Raw genomic sequence first — 16,642 nt, forward strand, 5'->3', positions numbered from 1 at the left:
CTAGAAATTGTGTTCCAGTAAGAGATAATAATCACATTGTCTTCCAGAGTATGTAATTTGCAGAGAACTTATATACCTGTTTGTTTTACATTAAAACATCCCATATAGGCCAAATTTCTTGATTATATTATTCTCAATAAATATATTAAAATATTTTGACTTAGCAAAATTGCATCCAGCTTAGTATAATACTAAAATGGTGTGAATGTAAAAGATTGTCATTTCAGTTTGCTTTGTTTTGGTTTTAGCATCCTAGAGACTATTTCCTTGGAAAAGGAAGAAATGTTTTCTATATGCCCATATTAGGCATCACGTTTGTTTGTTTGTTTTTAAGATTTATTTTATTTATTATGTACAGTGTTCTATTACATATATGGCTGTATGCCAGAAGAGGACATTAGATCACATTATAGATGGTTGTGAGCCACCATGTGGTTGCTGGGAATTGAACTCAGGACCTCTGAAAGAGCAGTCAGTGCTCTTAACCTCTGAGCCATCTCTCCAGGTCAGGCATCATGTTTTTAAAGCTTCTTTTAGTCAGTAGTTTCTTCTAGGAGGCATACTAAGGTCAGTGTGAGTTGTCCTCACAGGCTGCTTCCTACAGGGCGCAGATACAATGTTGGTTTATAGTTCTTTTAAAATAAATTGAGTCTTGGAACAATGAGAGAATTTCAGCAGCTTGTTAAATATGGCAGCAGCTGTTAATGAAGTGGCTCCTGGATCCAGATGTACTGCAGCTTTTCTCCCAAATACTCAGACCTGGTCTCCAGCTATCTCTACTTACATATCTCATTAAATTTAATACTCAGTGTGTGCATATCATTACAGCACATCCATCTCTTCCTGGTGTGTGTGTGTGTGTGTGTGTGTGCGTGCGTGCGTGCTCACGTATGTGTGTATTGTAATATGTGTGCCTATGTGTATGTCTGTGCATGTGTATGGACCTGAGTGTGATGTAGTGTGTGTGTGCGCATGTGCTCACATGTGTGTGTGAGATATAATGTGTGTGTGGTATGTGCATGTGTGATGGGTTGATAGTATTCCTGGCATTTAGTAAACAGTCAGCAGGTTATGGTACTCATCCTCTGTTGCTGGCATAGCATTGTAAGCATAAACCCTTGCACACAGCATCTTTGACAGCTTCTCTTGCCACCCTTCTTTATCCACTGCCGTCCATAGTGGGTCTTGCCAATGCCCCTTCTCTGTTCTTCGAGCTGCATTAGTACTTACCAGTATCTGCTATGGCCCCTGTTGTTCTCATTGTCCTTTGAGCTTCAACAGCTGCTTATACTTTTCATTCATCCTTAATATCTTTGTAATTGGGTCATACATATATTTCATCACAATAAAAAATTCTGTGTAATGCTAAACTCTTAAGATAGTGACTGCTTTAGACACCTTCATCTTTATTTTTCCTACTTCTCTGTCCATGACTTCCCCAGAATAGCGTGTAAGTCCTAATCTTGGGGGTGGCGAGATAGCTCAGTCAGTAAAATAACTTGCCATGCAAGCCTGAGAACCCGAGTTTATTCCCCAGAACCCACTTTAGAAGGCTTGGTATGGTACTCACTTGTAATCCCACTATTGGGGAGGATCACGGGCTTGCTGGCTGGTCAGCATAGGATATTTAGTGAGCGATCTGTCTCAAAAACAGTGTGGAAAGCACCTGAGGAACACTGCCTAAGGTTCATCTGTATACTTGTACACACGCACAAGCACACCAAAGTAATTAAACAAATAAATCTTGATTTTTTTTTTTTTTTTTTTAAACTTCGGCCATTGTGGCACCGAAACATCTACAGACTATGTAGATGAACAGACATGACTGCATCCTAGTAAAATATTTTCATTAAAAATAGTGAGCTGGGTTTGACTGCTAGCTCCTGCTCTAAAGGGTTTTGAACAATCCTTTGAGGTTTTTATATCATCTCACAAGTTAAGTGCTTCAGTTCTCAATATGTAAAATGAGAAATATCTTGACAAGTGTAGTATGCACTGCGTCTCTGAAGGGCAGGGGTTCAGACTAAATGTCCTAGTGCATTAAGATTGATCAAGGCTGCACTTCACATCCATGTCGTTAAGTCACTGAGCCGTCCATGTGCCACTGCGGTGCTAAGCCTAAGGGTACATGGATTGTAAAGACTCACCCTTCATAAATGTCAGCAGCTACAGGCTGGGGCTGAGGTGCGTTAGTGGTGCATACTGGGATGGGCTCAGTGGAGAGCAGGAGCATCAGCTCGTGGACGTTCCAGACGTACGTTCTGATGGACACATAGATCAGTCCCTTTCAAACTAACATGTGTACTAAACATGTTGACTCAGAACTGAAGCATCGCTAGGCTTTGGCATCAAGGGTGCTGTAGAATACTGCTACTCTTTCTGAAATGACTACCTCGGTGTACCCACACTCTCATAGGTTCTGTTAGTCATTTCCCACCATGCTAGCTTTAGTTTGGAACACTTGTGTTTGCAACTAGGAAAAGAAAAAGGTGTGAGCTTTTTTTTTTTTTTTTTTTTTTTTTTTTTTTTTTTGATGTTTTTAGTCCTGTGCTGACAGGATTTCTTAGTTATAAAATAAATAGATATTTATTATGAAATATTTTAAAGTCATTTTCGGTTAGGTTAAGAGCTAAGACACTCCCCTTTAGATAAATTGACTTTTCTATGTGTAAGCCTCAATTGGGGTTCTGCTGACTTTTTCTTGTTTTGTTGGGGGATTGGGAGCTCTCATTTCACCTCTTCTAGGTAGTTAAAGGCCATCTTCTTTCAGAGAGTAGAGCTAATGTCTTAATTCTTGTCACTTGATCAGGTTCTAACTGGACTTGCCTGTGCTGCCTGCCTCACCAGATAGTTCTACCAGCTCCCTCTTTGCTTTGTGTCACCCCTCAGCCACCCTGGTCAGGTTTTTCTCTCCCACAGCTGAACATGTGTCCTCAGTGCTCAGTGCCCGTCACACTCCTCTGGGATGCTTTCCAGATGTCAGCTTCCAGCTCACCATAGAGGACTGGGCCAGTACATCTCATTCAGCCTCAAACTTATGTCTCAGGCACTGATCAGTCACCCTTGGGGCAGCCCTTTGAAAAACACTAGCCAGGTGATACACTCCCTGAGGACCTTTCTGGCTCTCATGTAGTGTCAAACAGGTTTTCTTTCTTGTTTGTCTAAGTATTTGGTGGATGTTTATTCAGTTGGGTTGAAGAAGTGTGGAAAAAAATGTCAGCTGACATTAGCATGGACTTTTTTTTCAATCACATTTTTACATCCTTAAAGATACTAGTCTGCCCACTCTGCCTGACTCTGCACTAGAAGTGGGAAGTTAAATTAGCTTGTTAGAGTTAGAGAAGAATTGAAAACTATATTTGCAGATTTGAAAAGAAGTTACGATTTTAAAATGGTGGTTAGAACTTTGACGAGTTCTCAGAATTAGCTGGTAAAGGGAGGCTTGATGAAGACCGTGGCTTGCTGCCTGCATGAGTGCGTTAAACTTTCTCTTGGGTTTTGTTTTGTATCTGATTCTGCTGATTAGTTGGTGGTGGGGATGGGGAATCAGTTAGCCTAAGAATCACTAATGTCAAGTTTTGTGCACATTGTATTGAGATTCATTTTTAATAAAGTTAAATGTTGGTAATATGATAATAGTTCACAGTTTTTAGTTTTAAAAAAAAAAGCTTAACAATTAAAGTCTTAAAATGAAAGGTAGCTGGGGCTGGAGAGGTGGCTCAGCACTTGTTTAGCAGTTGTTTAGCAACATAGGCCTCCTCGCTGATCTGATTCCAGCCCTTCTCCTTTTTCCTCCTTCCTTTTTTATTGCACCTGTATGTGTGTGTTGTGTACTCATGTTTGCGTGTGGCAGACTGCAGTTGACACTGCCTTCAGTTGTACTCGCACTGAACCCCACTCAGCAGTTAGACTAGTTTTAGCCAGTCAGATTGCCCTGTCTTCCACAGTGCTGGGATTGCTGGTGGCCACCTGCTTGCCTGCTCTAAACTACAGAGCCGTGTCAGGGTTCACAGCCTGGCCCTGTGGCCCTTGGAGAACATGGTTCTTCTTTTCCTTTACTACGTCTAGTTCCTAAATTGTCCTGAGCCACTCCTCCTCAGTGATCCCTGTGCCACTCCTCCTCAATGATCCCTGTGCCACTCCTCCTCGATGATCCCTGTGCCACTCCTCCTCAATGATCCCTGAGCTACTCCTCCTCAACGATCCCTGTGCCACTCCTCAATGATCCCTGTGCCACTCTTCCTCAATGATCCCTGCCACTCTTCCTCAATGATCCCTGTGCCACTCCTCCTCAATGATCCCTGTGCCACTCCTCCTCAATGATCCCTGTGCCACTCCTCCTCAATGATCCCTGTGCCACTCTTCCTCAATTATCCCTGTGCCACTCTTCCTCAATGATCCCTGTGCCACTCTTCCTCAATGATCCCTGTGCCACTCCTCCTCAATGATCCCTGAGCCACTCTTCCTCAATGATCCCGTGCCACTCTTCCTCAATGGTCCCTGAGCCTTGGGAGAAAGAGGCATGATGCAAATGTCCCCTGAGGCCTGAGCATGCTGAAGTCTCATGCTCTACACCTTGACCTTTTGTGGGTCTCTGTGGTATCATCACTACTGCAAAAAGAAGCTTCTCTAATGGCATTGAGAGGTACACTAGCCCTGAGCATAAGAAGTGTGCCATTAAGAGTCAGTTTACTACTGTGCCCTTTTAGCAGAATAATAGCAGTAAGTTCTCCCCTAGGACTGATGAGCTGTCTAACCACAGGCTCTTGAACCGGTAATGGTGCCAGATAAGAGTTTCATCTTGTGGAATAGGTCTTAAAACCAACCATGGTTATGCCCATGACGTGTAACTTTCAAAGGGTGCACAGCTGAGTAGGATTGATGGTGACTTCTCTTCTCCAATAGCGTGCATAGCACCTTCCAGGACTGTGAATGCTAGCCAGCAGGGATGAAGCTTCCAGAAAAGTACCAGCTTGATTTCTGCATGTTCTTTGACTTACATATGCAGTGTCCTCAGCAGTAGAGTCTTCCCATAGATTCTGGAAGATAGCCAAGAGGACTGCCAGCTTGTAATGTTTATGGATATATAAGACTTTACTGATGAACAACTCAAAAAGAGGTAACCCATTTCTGGCACTGGGATTTTCTCTTGTTGGCCTGTGGTAGGAGCATTGCCACTCTATTATAAGATAACCCCATTTGAACTCCTTCAGTTGTACATATTAATTCACAGCAGCTATAACAGCATTCATAACATTTGTACAAGCCCAACACAGACAGAATCCCAGCATAGAGGGGACGCAGACCTAAGTCCCACCATTAACTGAGGAGCTGGTGGCAAATGATTACTGCTTAGAGAGAATTAGTCTGTAAGGGTATGATCTCTACTAGGTCAGTCACACTCCAGTTAGTGGCCACACATCCAAGAGTAATCTGTGCAGCACAAATTGGACTTGATGGATTTTTTTTAGAAGGAAGACAGGAAGGAGGAGAAAGAGAAAATGACAGAGTTGGATGGGTAAGGAGGAGGGTGATCTGGGATGAGATATGGGGAGCGATGAATATGATCAAATGCATTATACAAAATTCTTAAATAACTAATAAAAATAAACCTTAAAACAACAAAATTTTAAAATATACAAACTAAAAATCTATTCCAGTATCTTACTGAATTTCATTATTCTAGAATGAGCCATAATTTAAAAAACATTGAACCACCAGAAAACAATGAACGGAACTATACTATATTAAGTCTTTGGGGGTTGTTGTTGTTGTTGTTTGTTTGTTTTGTTTTGTTTTTCCCCCTCAAAAAGTCAAAGGTTCAGGAATTAGTTGGTTGCACTTTAACCCAGAAACCTAGATTGAGAAATATATACAACTCTGTGAAAAACAGGTTATGTCCTACCTCTGGCAGATGTGTATCAAAATTCAGAGTTTTAAAGCTGTGGTTGCCTCATTCAGTGACCTTAGTTTGTAGTGGAAAAGTACTGTGGACTTGAGTCAACTACTAAATTGTTGCATCTGGGAAAAGTTGAGCTTGGCTATTATATATTTTAGGTAGTGGAAGCTTGGTAATGAGAGCCTCATCACCTAGATGGGAAACAGCATCCCTTGTGGCCCTTCTCTTGTCAGTCTCTTCTTGAGTGTGGAGACTAGAAGCCCATCACCCTAATTTGCTGGGACAGAGGGAGGATGAAGAAGTTGGCAACAGAGCCAAGGTTACACTTAAGAGTCACTGCTTTATTTAGCATCATCAGCCCCTCTGACACCTGTTGGGCCTACTGTGTGAGCCCTGCTGCCTGCTGATGCCTTTGTGTGACTGCTGGGAGCAGGCTCAGCTGGTCCAGGGGAGGTTGAGAAAGTAAAACAACAAGAAGAAGTGCCTGCAGCCTCCCTGAGGGTAAGAGGAAAGGCAAATGTGGGATTGTGAATCCTCCAGACTAAGTTTATCCTCTGGCAGCTAAGCCGTGCTGATGGAAAGAACAGTTGCAGACATTTCAGAAAGATAAAGGTGTCCTTTGGGGTTTGGTGGCCCTAATGGCTTACAAAGGAGCTGCGTCTGGATAGGACTGAACTTTTAAAAACTTGCCTCAGGACGTTGGAAACAGAAGCATTCTAAGTACTTTTAGACCCTTGAAAATAAACATGACAATACAACAGAGGTTTGGGGGTTATGCTAAAAGTCATATTCTTATACCTAAGCAAAATGTACACAAAGGCAAAAATGTGACAATGCTTGCATAAGTGCTGTTCTTTTTTACAAGGAAATCCAGTGACTTTGCCCTGCATATGTAACCAAGTGAAAACTCTGTGTCCAAGACTTGAGTGTGTGAGCTAGTGGTCTCTGTTTAGTCACTGAGCATTCATAACTCTGAAGAAACAAAACAGGATTAAAGGAGTGAAATGGGCTCAAGAGATGCTTGGTGGACAGAGCACCTGCTACACAAGCATGAAGCTCTTGAGTTTGAACCCCTGGCCACTGGGAAAGCTGGGCACTGTAGCCCATGTGTGAGATCCCAGTGCTCTCAATAGTAAGATGGCAGCAGGGAAGGCAGGATGCCCAGATGCCCAGGGTCCAGCTAGTATGTTGTATGCACAGCAAACAAGAAGGAGATCCTATCAAGGTGGAAGGTGAGGACTGACCCCCGAGGCTTTGTGCACACATGTACATGCACTTATCACACATATGCCAAATAAATAAGTGTAAGATAAAAACCTTCGAGGTGATTTATCCAAAATCATAAGCCAATGGGTGGCAGAGCAGGACTTTAACTCCTGTTAGACTTTCTGCTTCATTTAACTAAATTCCAAGCCCATAAAATGTTAAGCCTGTCTGCATTTGACCGGCTTTCTTTGTGAATGACTTCCATGGTGCACTTTCAGTCCTTAGTGCATACTGATGTCCTAGAATCTGAGGAGTTCAGACTTTGAGCTCAGAGAGTCTACCCTGAAATAGGAACTTCACAGTCAGCTAGCTGGAAAGCCTGATCTGGATGCTTACTGGCCCTTAACCGCAGTGTTCTTGTGGCAGAGGCTAGTGACCACACAGGCCGAACACTAACTGAAGCCCCGCCACAGGGCCTACAGCAGTACGGAGAGCTTGCTGCTCTTGCGGAGGACTTCAGCTCTCGGTACGCGCCTTGGGAGGCTCACAGCCGACTCTTAGGGCATCTGCTACATGGGATGTGTACACACACACACAGGCACACAGGCAGAAATAAAAACATTCAGCAAGCCCAGCTTTCTGAGTATTTGGTGGCGGGGGGCGGGGGGAGCCAGTTTTAAAAACAGTTCTTCAGGTGACAAGTCTCTAAAATCTTTGTGTCCTGGTGTCTTGCATAATGCCTGCTTGGCATGTGAAATAGGATTGGCTTCTCCAGGTAAACAAGTGCAACCCTAACAGTTTCAGGTATCTCATTTGTCACATGCTTGTAGTTTTTAGGTATCCAGGAACATTCCTTTGCTAGGAACATGTTATTTTTTCTCTATCAGCACTAATACTGGGGTTTGCGTCCCATATGGCTTTTGGCAATCTAGAGCAACCAAGTACAGACTGGATGCTGCATGATGAAATAGAACGCTGAAAGCATTAGCCGGACACGGGGGTTATCCACCTCATTTGTGAAGTCCCTTAGCGGGAACCTTGTGGTCAGGATTCAACATGTACAGGGGAAACTGTTTTGAGTGTGTACCCCATGCGGCCTGAAAAGTCCTGTCTGAAACCTGGCATGGAGGCGCACACCTTTAATCCCAGTACACAGGAGGCAGAGGCGGGTGGATTTCTCTGAGTTTGAGGCCAGCATGATCTACAAAGGGAGGCCAGGGCTACACAGAGAACCCTGTCTTGGGGTTGGGGGGCAGTTTCCCCTAAGGATGCTTAAGCTCAGTTGCACTGTCACATCCTATGCATTAACGTTATGTTCCATTCGTTATCTAATAAGGTCTCCTGTTTTTCTTTGTTTAGCTAGTACTGGGGTTTATCTTCATTGTTGCTCTTTGAATTTATTTTCAATTTTATGTATATGCATGAGTGTTTTTGCCTGCATGCATGTAGTGCACCACACATATGCAGGACTGGCGAAGGTCAAGAGGACATTGGCTCTCCTGGAAGGCAGTAGCAAACCGTTGTGAGCCGCCCTGTAGATCCTGGGAGTGAAAGCCAGGTCCTCTGCAAGAGCAATGAGTGCCTCTGCTGAGCCAAGCCCCGTGTTGTTTATTTTTAAGGGAAATAATGTTTGAAAGATGTGAAGCATTTGGTTCTTAAATTCTGGACCCACTTGCAAAATATTTTCTCCCCATCTGTCTTCTGTTACCCAGGGAAAGAATGGTGTGTGAATGCAGATGCTGGTTCAGAAATGCAGTTATTTGCATTTCATGCTTTTTAGTGCTCTGTGATCCTAAAATAAACGCACCATTTCAGGGAAGAGCGATGGTCAGAGAAGCTCGCACTCTGCTTTCCTTTATACTCGTTCTTTCCTTGTCTTCCTCTGAGGAAGACATGTTATAGAGAGCTGGGTTTGCACTGTTACAGCACTCCTGCTTCCCCTGTTGCACAGGAAGTCTTAGAACACAGAAATTGCTGCTATCAGAGTTTATAACTCGGTGTACAAATACCTTCATGTTAACTAAGAGATGCCAAAACTTGCCAGTGGTTTACTCTGAATCACAGCAGGTTGTAATGTAGTTAGGTGACATCTTTGGTCTTGAACCTTCACAGTCCAGTATTTAAATGTGTATTTGTTTAGGTATGTGCATGTGAGTGTGGGTGCCTATAGAGGCCAGAGGTGTGGGTCCCGCTGGAGCTGGAGTCACAGGTGATTGTAAGCCACAGCTTAGGTGCTAGGAACCAAACCCAGGTTCTTTGCAGGGAGAGTGAACAAAGTGCTAAGTGGTCTCTCAGGCCCTAGTGTGGGATTGCAGCCAGCAGACTATCCTGAGCCTGTGGCCTTGCCTCTGAGAGTCAAATACCACTCGTGGGAAGACTGAAGCTGGTGAGCTTCTGAATGTTTTCTTCATAACCTAAAATGACATTCGATGCCAGACCTCCTACACACACCATTAGTGTGCTAGCTGACACACTGCCCCAGAAACAACCAACGGAGGCTTGAGGAGGATGCACCTTTAGTCCACTTCATCATTTAAGAAGTGAACAGTCTTACTCCTTAGTGTATGTTATGAATTAACTGTTGAATATTATCAGCTATGTCATGATACCATGACCAATAAACTATAATTCTTAAGTTTTTCACTTTTAGTGCATTCAGAACCCAACACCATTAAAGTATTAAAATAAAGACAAAACAAATGTAATTGTATGGCAGTACAAACTGTTCAGGTTCCAGTTCTAAGTAGAATTGACCGGTTTGTTAGCTAGTTATTCTTTTAAAATTCAAAGTAAATAGATTTGAGGATTTTGAATTTTGCTTGTCAAACAAAGTTTATGATGCATTGAACATTAATTTTATATAAAACTTAATTTCTTAGTCTATATGAAAACTAGGGACTTGGTCTAGGTTTTTTCCAAGTGCCAATATCTGACGCACCCTTTTCCTAAATGTGGCGTCTTGCAGTCGTTGCCTAGACTAGCCTCAAACTTAGGCTCCTCCTGCTTCAGCCTCCCAAGTAGGTGACCTAGGTGCACATACTGCCACACTCTGCTTGATATACATTTTGATTGTTTGCTGATACTTTGTTCCCTCGAGGTAGGGTCTCAAGGTATAACCTAGGTTGGCCTGGAACTTGGCTGTGTGGCCTAGGCTGGCCTCAAAGCCATGATCTTCTTGCCTCAGCTTCTCGTGTGTTGGGTTATAGGCCTCTGGTATACTTGTCGATACATTTTAAAACTTGTATAATATTAGCCTTTTTGCATGGTTTCTTAGAAGGTATTAAATTTATGTTAAGGAGCTAACTCCTGAGTTAATGTTTACGACTTTTAAAACTTTTATATGAGAGTCTTTGGTGTATTTATTTAAGATTTATTTAAATTTTAAGGTGTTTTTTTTTTTTCTCTTAAGATATTATGAGCTGGATCCTTACAAAAGTCTTTTAGACAATTTGAGGAACAAAGTGATCATTGAATATCCAACGTTCCACGTGGTGTTAAAGGGATCGAGTGGTGACATGCAGCTTCTCCACCAAGGTAAGCACAGTCTGTTTCTCCTTTAGAGGGGCAAGGAGCTACATGGCTGCCCCTACATTTTGTGTGTGTGTCCCCAGTGCATTTATAGTGTAAAAGAATGCACTGTGCACAGCGGCTGGTAGTCTAAAGTGAGTGTGAAGTAAGTGAGCGCCACTTCTCACCCACTAGAGTGTGGGACGCCTGTGACACTCATTGGAATGGGTGAATCAGAGTGTCCTGCTGAGAAGGATATTTGGGCTTTATTAGAATTGTCAAGATTACTTTACTGTCTACAGAAAACAGAAATTACTGTTTCATATCCTCCCTTCTAGCAAAGGATGCTGTTGCAGGGAACTTGGTGTTTGCAGTCTGGCCTGTGGCGCTGGAGAGATGGCTCAGCAGTTAAGAGCACTGGATGCTCTTCCAGAGGACCAGAGTTCAATTGCTAGCACACAACTATCTGTAATCCAGCTTCAAGTGATTTGACACTGTCATGCAGACAGAAGTGCAGGCAAAACACCAACACACATAAAACAGATAAATAATTTCCTTAAAAAATAAAAATGAAATGTGTAGTTAAGCTGCTGTGGCCACACCTCTCTCTCTTTACCTCTTTAAGCTCGTTGGTTTTATTTCATGCCTATTTGGCCATGCGAGAGGCTGCTAGAACTGTGATAGAACTGGAAGTGGTGTGTGAAATATTGTCTGTAAAATCTGCTTACTTGCACTCCAGCCACTGCCCAAAGAAACCTAGTTGTATTGTGCAATACAGAAGTTTAGGGCTTAGCGAAAGCTCAATAATTACTTCTAGAAGGTGATTACTCAGAACCCTTAGATAACACTTCAGCCAAGAAACAGTGGCTGCAGGCCTCTGTGGTGCTGCAGATGCCACAGACTCTGGTGTGAACCTGTGTGTGTATAAGGGATTCTCTCCGTGCGTATCATGTCAGTTTTTTCTTTCTTGTATAAAATAAATAAATTTTCCAAAGATTTTTTTTTTTCACGGCCACATCTTGAAACTAGATTCTGATTAGCAAATGTGGAGTTTTTTTAAATAACAAATTATGGGTCTGCTAGCCTTACATTTATTCTTGTCTTTGTTTTTTACAATACAAGCACAGCCAATTTTCTAAAGTTAGGAATTTCAGTTTTAAGTCATCACTTCTACTTTTTTAAACTTTGTAAAATGTTTCTCTTCAGCATGATTAGCATAGTGTTAAGTCTACTATGTGTTGGTTTCACGGGAAGTTGCTGGGTGCGTTGCCAGCCAGGGCAAACACAGGCTGTGTAAGCAGACAGCACACACAGCTCCTCTTTCACCCTGTTTAGGAACAGCACACTCCAGGGAGGAAGGCTTCCTGGGAGAAAACAGTAGGAACAGCTGATTCAGCCTGAAGACGTAGAATGTGTTACTTTATTTGGACTTATTTACAGGCACACGCCCAGGCAAGTCTTCTTTCTATGTAAACGGTTGTCTATGGCTGAAGCTGCAAAGAGAATCTGACAGAATTTAAGGATGTGGCCTGAGCTGTCACATCCCAAGTGCCCTCCCCTTAGCAGTAAGCGCAGGCAGGTAGACATGCATTTCTTTTCCTCAGCACATCAGCGTGCCTGTTTCTTTGTGCAGTCTTGTAGCATTGATACTCTGTAAGGATAGCCCCGTGATGGGGGCAATGGTCTACAATAACAGACCATTTTCTTTAGAAAGCATTGAAAATGTTCTTCTCTCTAAAGGTGAAAAAAATGAATTTTTATCTTGAGACTAGAGTTCTGTTTCAGGGGGAATGTGTTTCTGTAAAATGTAATCTTGAGTTGATGTTTGGTGGGAAGATTGCCATAATCAAGTCTGCCTATATTAACAGGCAAAGGGGTTTGGTATTTGCATGTCTGTTTATTTGTCCTTCCTTCTCTTTTTGAGGAATGAAAAGGGTTAACTGTGAAGCTCACATGGTAGGCAGGAGAGGAAATTGCTGGGTACCACACACATACCTGTGTGTACACACACACACACACACACACACACACACACACACACACACACACACACACACACACACACACACACACACACACACCATTTGGATCCTGTGGAGAGCAGTGAGAGTGTAAGAGCCTGCACAGGCTCTCCTCTGCTGACACTCCAGTAGCAGTTGGCAGTGTCTTGAGAAACCGGGCTGCGCTGTCTTCTAAGGAAAAGGACAGAGCCTTGTGAAGACACACGAGGCAGCTTTACTAGGCACAGAAAAAGACAAGTGCGCTTCGTTGCCGTGAAGCTTCCAGTGGTGATCAGTGACGTTCCCTGGCAGAGCACTTTTCATATGTCCAACTCTTCTTGGCAAAATAAATCCTTTCATTTACCACCATCTTTCCTCAAGCCTCCTGGTTTTCTTTCCCTTTTATGGTGGAGGTGATGGTGAGGCACAGGCACGTGGAAGCACAACTAAAGCTGTCTATAGTGGGCGCTATGACAACCCTACAGAGGAAGCCGCAGGATCTCAGAGGAACTTGAAAGGTTCTCCTGGAGTTCATAAAACTCCCAAAATGGAGACTGCCTGAGGTGGCAACATTTTGGTGCCTTACACATAGGAAAGACTTGCCAAGTGTTGCTTTGGTTCCCAGTAGATCTCAATGAACCCCAAGGACCTAGTCAGTTGGACTGTGAGACGAGCTCCACACTGTGTCTCTAGCCCATGTGCACCTCTCTGAGCTTCCTTCTCTTCCTCATGGAGACACACAGTATAAACTTGAAGCAAAATCATCTCTTTTATTATTAAAGATTTAGTTTTATTTAAGTGTGCACTTGTGTACGTGTGCATACACTCACATTTACATACAGTGCTCCCCTAGGGCTGAAGTTCCAGGCAGTTGTAAGCTTCTCTGCCCCTGCCCCGTGTGGTGTTAGGTATTGGGCACCAAGCTTTGGTTCTCTGAAAGAGCAGGGAGTACCCTTAGCCACAGGCCATCTCACCTCTCCTGACCCTCATATTTTAACCTTAACAATTATTAAAGTATTTTAAATGTGTTATTTATTTCAGTTTCATGATATATAAGGTTAGAGTAGCATACAGGGTTCAGTATACTGCATACTATGAGACAGATCCCAGGAGGAGAGGTTGGGTTTTGGTCATGACTTCAGTGTCTGGCTAGGTATTGCTCACCCTCAGCGTAACAGGAGCTTCCCGAATGCTCCATTTGTGCACAGTCTTCTGTCAGCCCACATTCATTCACATATTCAGACCCATTAATTTTAAGTTTAAAGCACACATGTAAAATTTTCAATCACATGTGAACAGGCTGTGTAGTGCGATAGTGGCAGTGTATTTGGTGCTATGACTATGGACTCATAAGGGAACTGTGTGGTCAGTTCCTAGTTCTTCCTCAGTCAGGAAGGATGTAACGTTACAAAGTACAATTACCACTCTATTCATTATGTCCAGAATTGTGTGTCCTGGCTGCCTGGGACATAACATGTTTGTCTGTCCCTGTGAGCAGTGCTGTTGCTATGCATCAGAAGGGAGGAGAGATGAAGAGAAAACAACACAGGCTGAGCAGTATAAACAGCTGACTGTATGTTTACGTGGTTTTTTCCAGTGAAAAGTGAATCTGCCCAGAAGCTTGGCAATGGAAACTGAGCACTTGCGGAAGAAGGTGAAAGTTCCCAGATGGTTGGGAATGTGGTGTGTTGCTGGACTGCTGGGTGACTGCGGGTCAGTGCAGGGTTGGAATTTGTTGTTAGTCTAAAATGTAATTAAACAATATAATTTTCTTTTGGGGAAAAAGTGTATTTTATTACCTTTTGATTTAAGTGACTTACAAACCTCTTCTTTCACAGGATGAGCCCTCATGTACCTGGTTAGTGTAGTCCTTACTAGACTTTTAGTCTGCTTGTTTCTATACCCTGAAAACATTTTTTGTTAGGTTGACACAAGACCAAACCCAAGGGTCATGTGTGTCAACCACAAAGATGGTGTTCTCTGTGGTCACACCTCACTGGAGGGATGCTACATAACAAAACAGCTAGCCAGAGTTGGCCTCCTCCTGCCTGGGTTTTAAGTTAGCCCTTCTTAAGACACTCTCTTAGACTTGACACCATCCCGGTCTTAAGGGAAGGTAGACAACAGGAGTCAGTCCCACACTGAGTGGTGACCAGCGTGGCCACATCTTCACACTTCTTGCCTCATCCACTCCCAGCTGACTGATTACTGTGAAGAACAGCTCGCTGCTGTATTGATGCATCTAAAGGAAACACCCACGTGGACCTCTTTGGGGTGTTAATGAAGTGTTTGGGAGTGTATTCATGTGTATATTGGGTACGGTTTCTACATAAGCAGTTCACATACTGAAACTATATTTCCATAATTTCAAGGACATTTACATATCTCTGAAACTTTAGAAGAGTGAAGAATTACATCTGTGTTGGATTTGTGTACTAATTTTTTTTTTTTTTTAATTAATGAAAAGGGGGCCATGAATTTGAAAAAGAGCAAAGGGGGCATATGGGAGGGATTAAAGGGAAAGAAGCAAGAAGTGATGTAATTATAGTAAAATCTCAAAAATAAAAGTTTTAAAAGTGATAAAATTGGACATCAATGAAGATTATGTAGCTTATAGGTAGAATAAGATTTAGATCAACAAAAACTCAAATGACACCACATGTTGGCGAGGATGTGGAGAGAGAGGAACACTCCTTCATTGCAGGTGGGAATGCAAACTAGTACAACCACTTTGGAAATCTATCTGGCGCTTTCTCAGAAAAATGGGAATAGGGCTTCCTCAAGACCCAGCTATCCCACTCCTTCGAATATACCCAGAAAATGCCCTACCACACAACAGGGACATATGCTCAACCATGTTCATAGCTTCTTTATACATAATAGCCAGAACATGGAAACAGCCTAAGTGGCCCTCAGTAGAAGAATGGACTAAGAAACTGTGGTACATTTACACTATGGAATACTACTCAGCTATTAAAAACAAGGAATTCCCGAAATTTGTGGACAAATGGATTGATCTAGAAATTATCATAATGAGTGAGTTCACCCAGAAGCAAAAAGAGACAAATGGTATATACTCACTTATATCAAAGCACTAGTCCAAGGGATATGTACCATGAAAATCTTTACCTACCAAGAAAGTGGGTCAGAGGAGAGGACATCCTATTGAGACTTTAGGCGAGAGTAGCATGGAAGAATGGGGAAATAGTAGGACCCACAGAGTCCTGGAAACCTACAAGAAGAACTATTTGACAGGCAGATCTGGATCCCGGGGTCCTCCTCAAACTAAGGCACCAGCCAAGGAGAATATAGACAGTAAGCTTCGAACCCCTACCAAGACCTAGCCGACGAACAGGATATTCTCCATCGTTGAGTGGAGAGAGAGATCTGACTCTCACACGAACTCTGGTGCCCCTTTTCTGACCACGTTCCCTGGATGGGGAGACCTGGTGGCACTCAGAGGAAGGATAGCAAGTTACCAAGAAGAGACTCGATATTCTAAGAGCATATATAGGGGAAGGAGGTCTTCCTCAATCACAGACATAGGGCAGGGGAGAAGGGGAGAAGTGGGAGGGAGGGAAGAATGGGAGGAAACAGGGGAAGGCCTAACAATCGAGATGTAATATGAATAAATTAATAAAAAAATGTGAAAAAAAAAGATTTCGATCAAAAGGAAACCAGATAACCTGAAAAAAATGGAAGAATTAGAAATATGAAAATACAATAAAATGAGCACAGGAGAAACTTGGAGAATACAAATATGTATGTAACTCAGGACAGAAATCACAATAGAGCCAGATACAGTGGTGCACACCTGTAATTCAAGCACGAGGAAGCAGAGGCAGATGATCTCTGTGAGTTCGAGGCTAGTCTGGTCTACAAAGCAAATCCAAGACAGCCAGGGTTACACAGAGAAACCCTGTCTTGAAGAAGAAGAAAGGAAGAAAAAAAAAAATTACAGTAGAAAACCAAAAGGCAGTAATGGCCAAAGACCTTTGGTCTCAAAGCGTCCCTGGAGTAGTTTGTAGAT

At 42.8% G+C, this 16,642-nt stretch overlaps 1 protein-coding gene across 1 annotated transcript in view; it reads left to right on the top strand.

The window, feature by feature from the left end:
• Window positions 1-14,435, top strand: part of Znhit6 (zinc finger HIT-type containing 6) — a 38,097-nt gene extending 23,662 nt beyond the window's left edge. The window contains exons 9-10 of the mRNA XM_051165613.1: window positions 10,515-10,639; window positions 14,210-14,435. Of these exons, the coding sequence (XP_051021570.1) occupies window positions 10,515-10,639; window positions 14,210-14,250 (166 nt within the window). The 3' untranslated portion in view covers window positions 14,251-14,435. The remainder of the gene's footprint in view (window positions 1-10,514; window positions 10,640-14,209) is intronic.
• The last annotated feature ends 2,207 nt before the right edge of the window (window positions 14,436-16,642 follow it).

This window comes from Acomys russatus, chromosome 23 (genome assembly GCF_903995435.1).
Source record: "Acomys russatus chromosome 23, mAcoRus1.1, whole genome shotgun sequence".
In the NCBI taxonomy this organism is placed as follows: domain Eukaryota; kingdom Metazoa; phylum Chordata; class Mammalia; order Rodentia; family Muridae; genus Acomys; species Acomys russatus.